Genomic DNA, 14,282 nt, shown 5'->3' on the forward strand with positions numbered 1-14,282 from the left:
TCAGGCTGTAATAGAACAGTCTGAAAGTAAAAGACTTTTATGCCAGAAAATCCTGCACCCTGCAATCATTGTGCACTGTGCAGCCCCTACGTGGCTCAGATGAGAAGGTGGTCTCATGCAGGGCAGCTCCACCTTTCTGTATATAAGGCTGAGGCTGGAGAGAACCCGTTATCTTCCAAAAAGGTATGAGGTGTCTCCCACTAACTCAGACATGATTACGCAACCATGCAATCTGCTGGTGAGGCTCTGAGGCCATCAAGCTATACATTTTGTGCTAAGCTCTCCATTATGCTATGCCTCCTGTGCTATTTTCTGCATCCTTTAAGCAATCATGGTGTGATTTACCCAAGAGGTAAATGTGCCTGGTCTTACCATCAATTGGTGCCCATTACTGCCCTCTGTCAGCACAATGAAGGTGCAAGCCTCTTGGAAACCTACTGGATCAAGTCAAAAGAGAAGACATATCCTGCCTTTCTCTTGCATGCAGCAGGTGCTCAGTAAGTGCTGGGTGAACCAAGGACTCTACCCCTGAAGGCCTTCAGGCTCTAACAAAAGAAAGGCATCAATAGGGCTTGGACAAGGCACTCTGGAAACCAGGCACAGAAATCCACTCGCATACATTCAGGTAAAAGGCAGACAAATAAAAGGATAAAGGCAAATCTCACGGAAACAAAGTACAGAAGGTACAGCTGAGCCTCACATGCAGGTCAACAAGCACTTGCTCTGTCTCTCCCTCCCCCTTTGGGACCCCATGACTTCATGCCACTGTTTGTGCTTCATTTCTTCTTGCTCTGCATATCCTGGTCCTTTGCTCCATTAGCACGTGGCCCATTCTGTCACCCAGTAAGAGCAGCTTCTGCTTATTTCTGGGAGAAACGTTAACAGCTCAACTTGGGGGAAGCGGGGAGCTAACATCATCTGGCTGGTATAACACTCTTATCTGGGGCTGCTGAAAGGACTAGAATCACTACTACAAATGATAAACACAAGCTCTGCCAGGTGATGTGATACCCTCAAGAAATTAAAATTCACACATAAATATCAGTTGTGACACCTTTATTTCAGAATGACGGCAGGAATGAATTTCACAGGTATACAACTAATTTATAGTTCTAGATCACAGTAACACTGAATCAAAAACACTTTATCCTGCACAGAAACTTGGCACAGAAATGTTCACTTGTAATCTACTTACATTTCACATTATAAAACTGGACATATAAAAACACTAACACAGCTGGGGAGACAATAGCTTACAGATCTAAGTAAATCATTTGTAGCAATATCTCAGTTATCTTGAGGTCACAGATCAGACAACTGCAATCAAGGATGAGGAAGTAAGTTAGAGGAAGTAGCAGAGCCACTAAAATAATGTCACCAAGTCAATGCAGCAACGTTCATCCATTTCACTGCTAAAAAAAAGCCTCCCAAAGACTCACTCAGCTCCTGTTTACTGTTACTTGACATATAGTATGCAATTAAAGCAATTCCCAACTCCATACAGTAAAGGAGAGCAAAGTTCCTAAAGACAGGCAGAGTTAAGGAAGAGAGAAACGACAGGGAACAGTGACGGAAAAGAAGAAACTATGAAAACCATGGCAAAACTCAGAGCAGAGCCATTCAGTGGAGGGGCTTTAACAAACCTAAATAGGACCTGAAATAATTCAAAACGTAAATGATGACTCAAATGATTTCATTATGTTCAGTAGATTCTGCTTGCAAAAGCAGGGAAATGTATACTAAATTAGGAGGAGGCTCAAGAGGGAGGCAATACAGGGATATATGTATACATATAGCTGATTCATTTTGTTGTACAGCAGAAACTAACACAACATTGTAAAGCATTTATACTCCAATGAAGATGTGGGAAAAAAAGAGTTCCGCGTAAATGGCAGAAATAGAGCAAAAAAGATGTGAGACTTAAAAGAATAACCTTGAGTCAGCTATACCATGCATCCACGATGTCTGATAAATGGGATGTTACTACACAGGTACTGCTTATAAAATACACAAAGCAATTTATATCAAAAGAATATAGCACCTTTTTTATCCCCACGATTGAAACCATAAAAGCCCGTTCATGGTAAAAGCACCTCAACCACGTAGGGATAGCCTCAGTCAGCTTCTCTGTGCAAGGGAACTTTATATTGTGTCCTGAGTGATCAGCTGTATTGATCAGTAGGCCCAACTGACTATAAACCCTTCTTAAATAATAGAAGACACAGAGGCCACAAACACCTCCCCTAAATCACTGTTTCTCAAAATCTGGTCTGCGAAACAGCACAACCAAGACTCCTGGTGAGCTTGTTTTAAAATGCAGATCCCCGAGTCCCAAATGAAATTCCATGAATTAGAATCTCTGGGGGAGGCCCTGGGAACCTGCAGTTGAGCCCACCTACCCAAGGATTTCTGGTACAAGTAGAAGCCTGGGAATCACTGTAATACATCCGCACCTTCCGTGTGTAGGTTCAGCAACCCAGTCAGGAGGATACTGGTCAGGTCTGTGAATTAACCCTTCCCACACTTGTTCCTAATGTACCCAGTAAGGCTATACTCCCGGTTTTGACATTTTATAGATAATCAAATCACATGTGGACTTCTAAATGTTTTATCACAGGAAGAAGATTCTGACACATAATAAAAAAGTTTAACAAGCCCTAACTGATTTTAAAAGGAGCATACGATTTCTAAGCCATATATGTGAAACCTGAAGTAATGGATGCCCGCGGCGGGGGGGAAAAAACTGAGGATAAGTGTCTGATGCAAGTTCAGAGGATTGCTTGGGAATGTGGAGGAAAATACATGTAAAAGCATGTATTGGAGGAGAGACAGAAAGCAGCTTACAACCAGAATAGGGAAACGCAAATCTCTTAAAAGTTGGCTGAGATGTTTAAGCTGGTCCTTAACACTCTTGAAGCAAAGGCTGGAAACTACTGGCAAACATGTTTTGTTTGGCCGGCACAATGTTTTAAACAATCCTGAATTCGTTGCCAACACATAAAAATTGGGTGATTTCTTTCTTTTTTTTAATACTATCTTTTCCTGGAAAATTGGAAACTGGAAGAACTAGAAAAACCAGCCACTTGGCAACACTGTGCTGGAGCCGGGCAGCAGCTGCCCACCTTTCACCACAGCCATGTACTCCTGGGGTCTCCCCAGTGGCCACCAGCCTGCTGCACACATCAGATCACCTGCCAGACCGCTGCAGGCATTTGCACTGGCCATGCCAGCTTCAAGGAATTAAGGCAAAAAATCAGCCTCTCTGTGCTTCACTCTAACAATAATTCTTACTACAAAGATACTTTCCTACCTCGGAGATGTGAAGAAAGGAATCAGATGATATCTGCAAATCACCCAGAACTGTAGTGTTCGCTGGCCATTGGAATCACCTAGGGAGCTTTAAAAAATACTGCTGATTGGGTTCCACCCCCAGAGCTTCTGACTTATTGGTCCGAGACGTAAGGTAGGCAGCAGGAGTGCAGAAAGCTCCCAGGTGGTTCTAATGGACAGTCAAGGTTGAGAACTTCTGCTTTCACAGAATGCAAGTTGTTGAGTATGAAGGGTTACATTTATTCTTTTTTTTTTTTTTTTTTTTGGCTGTGCCAGGAGACTTGCAGGATCTCAGTTCTCCGCCCAGAGATTGAACCCAGACCCTGGCAGTGAAAGCTTGGAGTCCTAACCATCAGGCCACCAGGGAACTCCCAGAATTACATTTATTCTAACATCAACCTCCAAGTACAGATTTCTCACCTCTCACCTCTGTGATAATTCACATCACCTTTTATGTGTGTAAATGCACTCTTATTCCTAAAGCCTACCAACTGCCATTTACAAACCGGAAAAAGGTCAAAGTGTGTTCTGGCTTCTATCATTCATTTTCCCTCCAACACAACTGAAGAATGAAACACTAAGGAAATGAAGGGAAATTATCCTAAGACACAAAACTCAGGCAGAACAAACAGCTCAAATGCAATAAGAGGAGCTCAGTGGCAGGCTTGTATTAAAATTAAAAAAAAGAAATTTAAAAAAACAATTGCTTTGAAATTCATCAATTCACTAAATGGAAAATTTTTCAAATATTAAAAAAATAATAATTTCCCCAGGACTTTCCAGTAATAGCCCAACTTGTTTTATCTTAAGACAATGAATTGCAAATTATTGCCCCTCTTCAAGCTTTCTTTTAGGTAGTGTGCATTTACATTTTGGCTTCGGATCATGGGGAATGCAAGCTACCATCACCTAATTTTCAAACAATACCACTACATTACCTTACGTTAGAAAAGTATATTTCCAAAATGGTTTCATGTACTAATAATAGCTTCTATTTACTTCTGTGTACCAAGTAGCATGCTAGGCACTTTATCACATGATCTCCAATTGTTCCAACAGCCTCATAAGGTTAACTCTATAGTCCCATTTTACAAACCTAAAAAATGAATCTAGGAAAGATCTTTAAGAAAGATTTTAAATTACATACATAATCACCGAGCTGCTGCGTGGTCCTGCTCAGATTCAAACCGGAGTGCGTCTGACTCCCAAACCTGTGCTTTTCATACCAAACAACCTTGTTTAATCATCACAAGTAGAAAGAGCTGTGCCCAATTATCCCCATTTGCCCAATGAAAAACAGAGAGGTCACGTAATCTGCTCCACATGCCAGAATGAGTTAGAAGGAGCCAAGATGATAGCCTGTCTCCCCACTCCCCAGGTTCTTTTAAGGACCAATCACAGTTCATGTGTTATATTATAAAAGCTAGCTGATGGCAGTTATGTAGTACTGATGGGTAGAAATCAAATGCTCCTGATTTCTGAGAATCTTCAACATTACTGTGAATATGGCTTAACTTCAACACAGGTATGGTATATTCCTGTCTGTTCCAGGCCACCTAAGAATCAGGTATCAGGTTTAAGTCCTTTATTCGCCCCAGAATCCTCTCATGAATCCTATGAGCAACGATGTAGAGAACGAACAGGCAAAAGCAGCATTTTCCATGCCTCTGGCCCATCCTTGGCTGCCCCAACACTGCCACCAGGCAACCAGCAGGACATCCTGAAGAAGGGCAGACATCACCTTCTATGGGATTTTTCCTTTATTTGTAAAATCGTAGAGATTATGCCATAAGAATCAGCCAGAAGGTCTCAGCTCCACGAGAGCCACTATGTGAGGTCAGTTCCCAGGGGGAGTGTATCATGTCAAATCCCGGCAGAAAGGTTTCCTCTTCTGTAAGCTGCCAACACCTGTATTTCGAAAACTGTGTCTTTGGATGTGTTGTGTCCGAGAAAAGATTCTCGAGCAAAAGTAGACACAACACAGCTTCCCTGCAAGAAAAAGCAAACAGGCTTTATCACCTAATAAACATGTCTGAACAATCAATACTTATTTTCCCTCTTTTCTGAAGCAACTCTTAAGAGTCACTTGAATTCTATCACTACGGATAATTCTTGAAGAAATTGCATTTCCGCCTCCTAATGATCTTCAAACAAAGCAAGCACCTCATTTTATTAATAAGCTACCAACTGCCCAGAGGAGCTGGTTCAAAGGGCAGTTAAGACATAGCTAAAATTGAGGTCTTAATCATTCCGATGTGAAAGAACTCTCCTGTATTTTCAAACCTCACCAAGCTCGGTCTCCCAACTGCCAGCAGCAAGAATAAACAGATGTCAGGGCTATTTGTTTTCTTCAAAAATGACAGGAAATCAAAAATCTATCAGATGGATGTGTCAGCAGCAACACCCCAAGCCCACTGATTAGTGAGATTTATGCACCTCCATTTGTCCGTTTGGCTCAGGACAAAATCACTTTCTAAGCTTTTTAACTATCAAATGCCCACTTAGATATACAGGCCAGAGAGATCTAGGGAGCATCTTTAGTGTGAGGTACCCTACCCAATGTGGTCACGTTCTATGTGACTTTAAATTATGCAAACTTGAAATGTGGTAGAATATAAAAATATTAAATAATGTCTCCTTAGGCACACTTGTGCAGACCCCATGGAATGTTTTTTTAAAACATTAAGAACTGCAAAATTCCAAAGCTCAAAATTTGAGTACACTGTATACGGCACCTACACTATTGCCACATCCCAGTGCTATCTTATCTGCGAAACAAAATGCCTATATTCCTACCCCATTCATGCACATGCATTGGAACTTTATGAAGCAGTTTTAATGATCACTATTGCTGGTATCTTAACTTCCTTGTTGTGATCATTTTAGTGCTTTTTTATGCCTTAAAATAATACCATCCAAGTGGTTATGTTGGCGCTAATGCAGAAAAAAATAAACTCTTGCACTATTAACTTTGGAATAGAGGTAAGATGTGATCAAATGCTACATTAAAAAAAGGCCAAACCACCACCACGAGGCCACCTGATGTTAATTTAGGCAAACTGTAATCCCAGGGAGAGCCAACTTTTTTTTTAAAGGACCAGATAGTAAATATTTTAGGCTTTGCAGGCTGTAAGATCTCTGTCACAGTTCTTCACTTTTCTGTTGTAGCTGGAACATAGCCAGGAACATAGCTGTTTTCTAATAAAACTTTATTTACAAATGGAGGCCACAGGCTAGATTTGGCCCCCAGGTTACAGTTGGCTGACCTCTGCTCTACAGCTATGGAGCTAATCCCCCCCACAGCCTTTTCTTTTAATGTAGCATTTTACTGCTCATAAAAGGTAGTTCCCCTATCTACAAACATTCTCCCACTTCCAGTAGATATAATTTTGAGAAAATAAAAAGTTCCATTAAAACAGGTGTATTTCAAACTTGCCAAACTTTGTAAAATCAGTCAAGAAAATGAGCTAAAAGTAATAAGCTGGCAACAGCACTGCAGCAACAGCAATGCCTCAAAATGTTCCATATCATGTTTTTTGTGATGCTTACATAACTGTACATATGTGTCAAAACTTACCAAATCCTACATTGAAATTAGTCGTTTTAACTGTGCACAGATGATACCTAAATGAAGCTGATTTTGAAAAAAGCTTAAAGTCTCATCAATAGCCCCTAATTTGCAGTAATTGTAGATCCAAGTGGTAAGAGTATACACCTCTTACTTCATATTTACTCCTGAGAAAACTGGTCATAAATTATGACAGTTCCAACTATGTAAATCCTTCAGGAACTACGTTGCATTAAATGCATTATATGCACCTGTCCTGCACTAAACTCGTAGTTATCCGGACCTCAACTATTTCACTTCAGCGAGGAGGAATTGGTTGCTTTTTAGAAACAATACAGGGACTTCCCTGGTGGCACAGTGGTTAAGAATCCGCCTGCCAATGCACGGGACACAGGTTTGATACCTGGTCCGGGAAGATCCCACATGCTGTGGAGCAACTAAGCCCATGTGCCACAACTACTGAGCCTATGTGCCTCAACTATGGAAGTCCGTGCACCTAGAGCCCGTGCTCCACAACAAGAGAAGTGACAGCAATGAGAAGCCCGGCACTGCAACCAAAGTAGAGCCCACTCGCCTCAACTAGAGAAGGCCCGTGCGCAGCAACCCAACACAGCCAGAAATAAATAAAATACAATAAATTTTTTTTAAAAAAGGAAATACAAAGCCCTGAGTTCATGACTTAGCTCTCCACCACAGTAAAAGCAAAACAAAAAAACAAAAACATGAGTCATTTAAGACAGGAGGTAATACTTGTTTAGTTTCCTCTTTCCCATTAGCAACACTAAATCACAAACACAAGTTGATAATTTCAAATACGAGTTGTTGTTGAATCTCAACTCTTCTTTTCAGTCATCTTTGCTCCACTGTGGAGCCTGTCAACATTCAAGCAGGGGGAAGAAAAGAAGAAAAGAAAAAAAAGAAAAAAGGGCAAACAAGCAGAAGCTGAGATGCTAAAATCAGGGAAAGGCCCCACAAAGAAAATCATTCCTCCTCTGATTAATCTAAAGTCGATGGAATACGTGACAACAGTTTCAAAACCCCAGCTATTAGCTTTTGCGGGGCTTGCATTTCATCTGTCTCAAACTCAGAGATGAGAACTTATTTAAAGCAATCGTTCTCAAAGTGTGGTCCATGGATCAGCCTCACCAATATCACCCGGGAACTGGCTAGAAGCACAAATTCTCAGGCTCCCCTCCCTGCAGACCTAATGAATCAGAAATTCTGACAGTGGGACTCACCACGCTGTGTTTACCAAATTCTCCAGATGATTCTGATACTCACTAAAGTTTCCAAATAACTAATTTAAAATCTGAAAACCAATGTACACTTGTAAGTGGAGTTTCCTCGTCCTCTCTTTTAACTTGGAGCTGACTTTAGATCCCACCCTGCAGGATAAGATGGGCTCTGTGCTCAAGTGCACAAGTACTAGTGGTGCTTGGTGAGCCTCACAGGAGGCCAGCCTGGAAAAACAGGAGGATATGGCCAAGTTCTTCTCCACAGCTTTTCCACATACAGAGATGTGGGAGCACGCCACATTTAGATTCCATGCCAACATTTTTTGATTGAGCACCTGCCATGTTCCAGGCTTGCGCTAAATGAAATTATCTTGCTTAGCCATTCCAATAATAAATAAATGTATTAGTATGTGTTATGTATACAGAGGCTTGATATTAATCAGAATGGAGTCAAACCTGCAAACAAGCAGAAACCTTTATAATTCTCCAATTCTCATTCACAGGCCTGGCCATCATGCTTTGAAGGCTGAGGTTCTCGTACACAAATATTCCTTTTGCTTCCTCTTTGGTTAACTGTTCTCAAACTTTATTGTATATCAAAATTAGAGACCAAGTTGCTTACACAAAACCATGTATACTCTAGTTTTAAGCCAACATAAGGAAATTTGAGGTAATTCTGAACTACCCACAACAATGTGTGCTCTACTCAAAGGTTTTACCTTCTCTCAGACATTAAAAATCAAAGTCCAATAAATCTTGTAAGATGCAAATCCACTATACAAATTTATTTTAGGCTTTGAGTCTCTCAGATAATTTTGTTCTGCGCTTTCCACCATGAAGACCATTGTCCCTGAGGCAGACCATAAAAACTTAAGGAATAAAAAAAGGAAGTAATTCCAAAATCCCCCTGCTTATCTGTTAACCCTACATCACTTGCCCTAAAAGTGCCATGTGCTACAGCACAAGTGCTATATTCTTCATCCTGTGCCCATGGCAGACTTTGTTAATCAATCATAACACTCTTACCCAGAGCTGGAGAGTTATTCTCAAGGCCTTGGAATCCTTCTCAATAGCATTTCAGGGAGCACCCTGCCCCCAAATCGGGAGGAGTATTCATGACTGGTAAAATGTCTGTATTTCACTGGCCAATCAACATGCCCCTTTCTTGTTTTCTTTTAAACAGTTGAAGCAGTTTAAATCTGCTCCAAATACAATTTTAAACCCCTCCTTTCACTGCTCTCAGGACAATGAAATTAAGCTTCAGTTAATTCTGAACTGCAGTCTCTACAAACCTATGCCACCTTGAGGGTGCTAATCATGGTGGATTGTGTTAAACAGTTTAAACAATTTGAGTGCGGTTGTAACCCAGAACGTAGTACAAAACTGCTTTGAAAATCAAAGAACCAAGTAAATAAAGGTACAGAACGGATAACAAAAACCTATGAGGCAGTATCCCATGCATATAACTGGGAAACGTACAGCATGAATAGCCCAGGGAGGCTGATGCATAATACTCAGGCTTATAAGCATGAAGACATGGCTTGAGTAAATAATTCTGATTTTGCTTTTGGTACTCACTGATGATTCTTTATTCAGCTAAGGGGGCACCACACTGTTCCTTTAACAGCATCTCCATTATTCTAATTCCCTATGGAGAGAAGAAAGAAAAATCAAAATGCCACATTTCACGGACAAGCACTTTTACATTTATCACAACCTTTCCCTTCAAGGAATCCAAGCCATGGCCACATATTCTTTTCAGAAAAGGCTCGTAGTCATACTTTACATTTTTATAATATTCTACTCAGCAATTTCACATACTTTATCTTCACATGTGCTCAGAACTACTCAGGGAAGCAGGCAGAGCAGAACTGTGCCTCTTCCATTTTAAATATAAGAAAGCCATCCAAGTGATGTTAAGAACTTCCTGAAAGTGGCCCAGTTACTAAGTGGCACTGCTAGAGCTGGAATAATCATGGTAATAGTTAATACTACAATAGTGACATTAAAAATCACAGATCACGGGGCCTCCCTGGTGGCGCAAGTGGTTGAGAGTCCGCCTGCCGATGCAGGGGATACGGGTTCGTGCCCCGGTCTGGGAGGATCCCATATGCCGCAGAGTGGCTGGGCCCGTGAGCCATGGCCGCTGAGCCTGCGCGTCCGGAGCCTGCGCGTCCGGAGCCTGTGCTCCGCAACGGGGGAGGCCACAACAGTGAGAGGCCCGCATACCGCAAAAAAAAAAAAAAAAAAAAAAATCACAGATCACCATGACAAGTATAATGATAATGAAAAAGTCTGAAATTACTAAAATGTGACACAGAGACACAAAGTGAGCAGACGATGTTGGAAAAATAATGCCAAAAGACTTGCTTGATGCAGGGTAGCCACAAACCTTGGGCTTGTAAAAAGTGCAATATCTGCAAAGTGTGCTAAAGCAAAGCATGATAAAGCGAGGTATGCCTGTGTTCACTGAACACTTACAAATGTGCTAGACTCACTGCTAAGGTCTGTATGTGCATTATTTGAGGTAGTGGGTGCAGGGTGCACCACGGAGATACCCCCAGGACTCAGGCACTCCTCCCCTTTCTGCCAGCACCATAGGCTGGCACGCAGCTACCCTCAGCCAAAGGGAGATGCATTCCCTGAGGTCATGCCCCTCTGCAGGGGTGGCCCACATCTCATGGCTGGTGGGTATAGCGTAGAAAGACCCAGCCCCCGCCCATAATTCGGGACAACTCTGAAGGGCATCCCATCGCCACAGTTCCCCACGGGATCAGCTGGGACCTACATCACAACTGCATCGCTGTTCAACGTCACCTTCTACCTAATCCTGCTTGCCTCGCTCCCTTACAAGAGGTGTTTCCGAGAGCCCTCTCCAGTGACCCTCCGCATAAAAATGTCCATCTGAGTCTGTGTCCGAGAGCCGACTAGGACACCTTGTGTAATACACACAAAATCTATGAACAAGTACTATTCTTACCCCCGTTTTACTGATGAGAAAAACAGAAATTCAAAGAGAGTTAAGTAATTTTCCCAACGTTATACAGCTATTAAGTAATAAAGCCAGGGAAGGAACAGACACTGAATTCTAATTTCAAGGGCACCCCTTAACATTGCAAGGCTCACTCCATGACTGTACGCATCAAGCTGTTTGTATGCATCAAGCTGACTGCCCACCCACCCCAGCCGGTCAAATTCTACCCTGGAAAAAAGAGGAAAGCAGATACTCCCTCTTTCCTCCTTCAAGGACAAGTCCTGTACCAGAGGCTGAACCTTCAGACGGAAAGGCAGGATTGTGATATAATTATGAACTGGGGTGTTAAGGAACTCAAAGCTGGATTGTGGGGAATGGGACACGATACTCTCAGGGACAGGAGTGTGGATGAGAGGGAATAATAATGATCAATGCTAACTTAAATTGCAGGTCCCCAGGCCCCGCACAGGAAGGCTTTGATTTCATAGGACTCAAGTAGGCCCCAGAGGGCTGTACCTTTAACAAGTACCAGCTGCTTGCTCCACATGGTCAGGCAGGGCTGGGAGACACTGAGTGGGCCTACAAGAGAAAGGCAGGGACTTCTTACCTGGGGTTTGTTCTGAGCCACAGGAGGGGGATGCACCTCCAGAAGACAATAAAATATATTGAGTCCTAAAGTACACTGAACAAAATCTAATGTTTCCTTGAGGTTTCCGAAGGTCCTTCAGATTCTAGCTGGCTATCACCACAAATACTGCCACTAGCTTGAGAGGAGAAAGTATTAATTAAAGGATCTTGGCAAGGCCAAGGAGCACGGACTGTGGGGTGAGCCACAACAGTAGACTGTAGGACCAGGAGCCCTGTTGTCAGAGTCAAGAGACCTGGGTTCTGGTCACAGCCCTGCCAATTATTGTGCTGGGTACCTTAGGCTAATCACTTTTACAAAGTTGCAACTTAGACCAGAGAGCCAAGGGGACTGGGAGGTTGACTGGATAGTGCAGGTGCACACCAGAATTACTAGGGGAACCCACAAAAGCAAATACAGATTCCCAAGCCCTACCCAGACCCATTCAATCAGAACTTCGAGGACTGGGGCATGGAATCTGCAAATATTCCTCATGTGGTTCTGAAGCACAACTAGTTCATATACTAGAATTTGTAAAAAGCAGCTTGATACCACCTCTGCAAGCCTGGGAATTGAGGAAATAATTGTCCTTAATCATTTGTGAAGATACAGTAATATACTCTTGTACTCTTAGAGCTACTCACCTTTTTAAGAACTAGGGGGAAAAGGAGGGGTTGGGGGATGAAACAACCAGTGGAATGAAATTTAACTTAATGCTTAACCTAAGATCTGAATTGTGCTCACTTCTGCTCTCTCTCACTCAACAACAGAACAGTTAACCAATATTTATTGTGTACCTGCTATGTGCACTGGAGATGAAGTGGTGAACAAACCTAAGTCCCTGCCTTCATGGAACTTACAGACTAATAGATTTCATTCCCCTTGTCTCAACTTCTTTTGTTTGTTTCAACAAACCCCTGGGCAATAATTAAATGCCTTCCTTCTATTTTCAGGAAGAATAAAAATAGCCATGGTAATTCCTTTGCAAGCTTCTTTTGGCAGAGTGGGCCCATAAGTCTAGTCAGAATGTCTTTAAAACCAGAAAAGCTGACTCCTTCCTTAGGAAGTGAGCACAGGTGAGCTCTCCCCATCTGTCTAAATTAAGAACGCCACCATTTACTGAGCTGAGCGCTAACTGACACAAGTGAAGACGCTGGGGTTTGCCTTGGGAATTGAAAGACATTATTTATTGAATCAATTATGCTCACACTGTGACAGTTGATTTTCTTTCCCTTTTTCCCCCCTCTCTCATACCACTTTAGTCTTTTTAAGCAGAACAGTTAGAAATAGAAGGTGGAGAACAGGGGCAAACAGAGAGAGACCTATAAATGAATTAAAAACACAAAACCTACCAGGGAGGCCAAGCCATTATTTAGTCTGTCTCTTTGGTAAGGAAGGACCAAATCAAAACCCAATGGATAGAGTCCTTTCGAATAGTTTCAATGCTTAAAATTCAACCCCCAAGAGATCAGGCTTAAAGGGGCTAAATTTACACCACTTATCACACAGTGATGCCTGAAATGCAGAACAAACATTATGTGGATCCACCTTTATAGATAGAGCTTAACTTAAAAGCTTTTTGGACTGACAAACCATAAACCAGCTTGATTTGATTATGTCCTTCCCCTCTGAGAATGTTTTCTCCCTGTTACCAGGCCATCTTTCTGTATTTGCCAATGTACAGACAAGGGAGACCTCCCAGGCTCATTTCCCTAATACCAGGGCTGTGCTGGTCAGACACGTTCCCACAGAGGGGTCCCAGAGTCACGTCTTTCAGATTCAAAACACTTCACCAATTCCCCACTCTAGAAGTGTCTGAAAAATAGCTGATTATTACAGAAAACGAAAACCTTGCCTGAAGAGAAGGCAGAATAAATTGGAACTAAATGTGGCTAGATCCAGATGCTATCTTTATTTTGTTATCAAACTGATGCTTCCTTAAGAAGCTCTGATTTACCTATGAGTCCCCGAAGAGGGCTGCATGAAGGGAGGACCTGCAGAAGCTGCTAGAAGATGAATGGTTTGAATAAGACACAAGCCTGGTTATGAGTGTGACATACAGAGTGAGGGGAAGGTCCAAGCAGAGGAGAAGAGGGTAATATTAGATGTTATAAAAATTACAAAGTTCTTGGGGAGTTCCCTGGCCATCCAGTGGTTGGGACTCTGTGCTTCCACTGCCAGGCGCCTGGGTTTGATCCCAGGTTGGGGAACTAAGATCCCACAAGCTGTGTGGCACAGCCAAAAAAAAAAAAAAATTACAAAGTTCTAAAGCAGTTCTCAAAAGACACATATATAGGGAGCTCTTAACAAAAGAGAATTGCTCAGTTAGTTATCACAATGATAAAAGATTGGCCATAACTAGATGAAGAACAACTGTTTGCATACTGAGTGTTTACCAGAAGCTAGGTACTGTGATAATCAGATTAGGCACTGGAAGACCTCTCCTCCCGCCACAGAAAACAAGCTTTCTTTTGGATCATGGCTTTGGAATAAGTACCGGAAACAGTATCCATGCCCACTGTGTGTAAAAGACTGCACTGCTGCTGTGAG

The 14,282-nt window shown here is 42.2% G+C and overlaps 1 protein-coding gene across 3 annotated transcripts in view; it reads right to left on the bottom strand.

Moving 5' to 3' along the window:
• Nucleotides 1-1,057: 1,057 nt before the first annotated feature.
• The window catches only part of PRELID2 (PRELI domain containing 2), a 91,961-nt gene continuing 78,736 nt past the window's right edge, over nt 1,058-14,282 (bottom strand). For all 3 annotated transcript variants that reach the window (XM_060093570.1, XM_060093572.1, XM_060093571.1), the window contains exons 6-7: nt 9,712-9,781; nt 1,058-5,319 (exon numbers count right to left, since the gene is read on the bottom strand). In XM_060093570.1, the coding sequence (XP_059949553.1) occupies nt 9,722-9,781 (60 nt within the window). In that variant the 3' untranslated portion in view covers nt 1,058-5,319; nt 9,712-9,721. The remainder of the gene's footprint in view (nt 5,320-9,711; nt 9,782-14,282) is intronic.

Source organism: Mesoplodon densirostris, chromosome 3, assembly GCF_025265405.1.
Source record: "Mesoplodon densirostris isolate mMesDen1 chromosome 3, mMesDen1 primary haplotype, whole genome shotgun sequence".
In the NCBI taxonomy this organism is placed as follows: domain Eukaryota; kingdom Metazoa; phylum Chordata; class Mammalia; order Artiodactyla; family Ziphiidae; genus Mesoplodon; species Mesoplodon densirostris.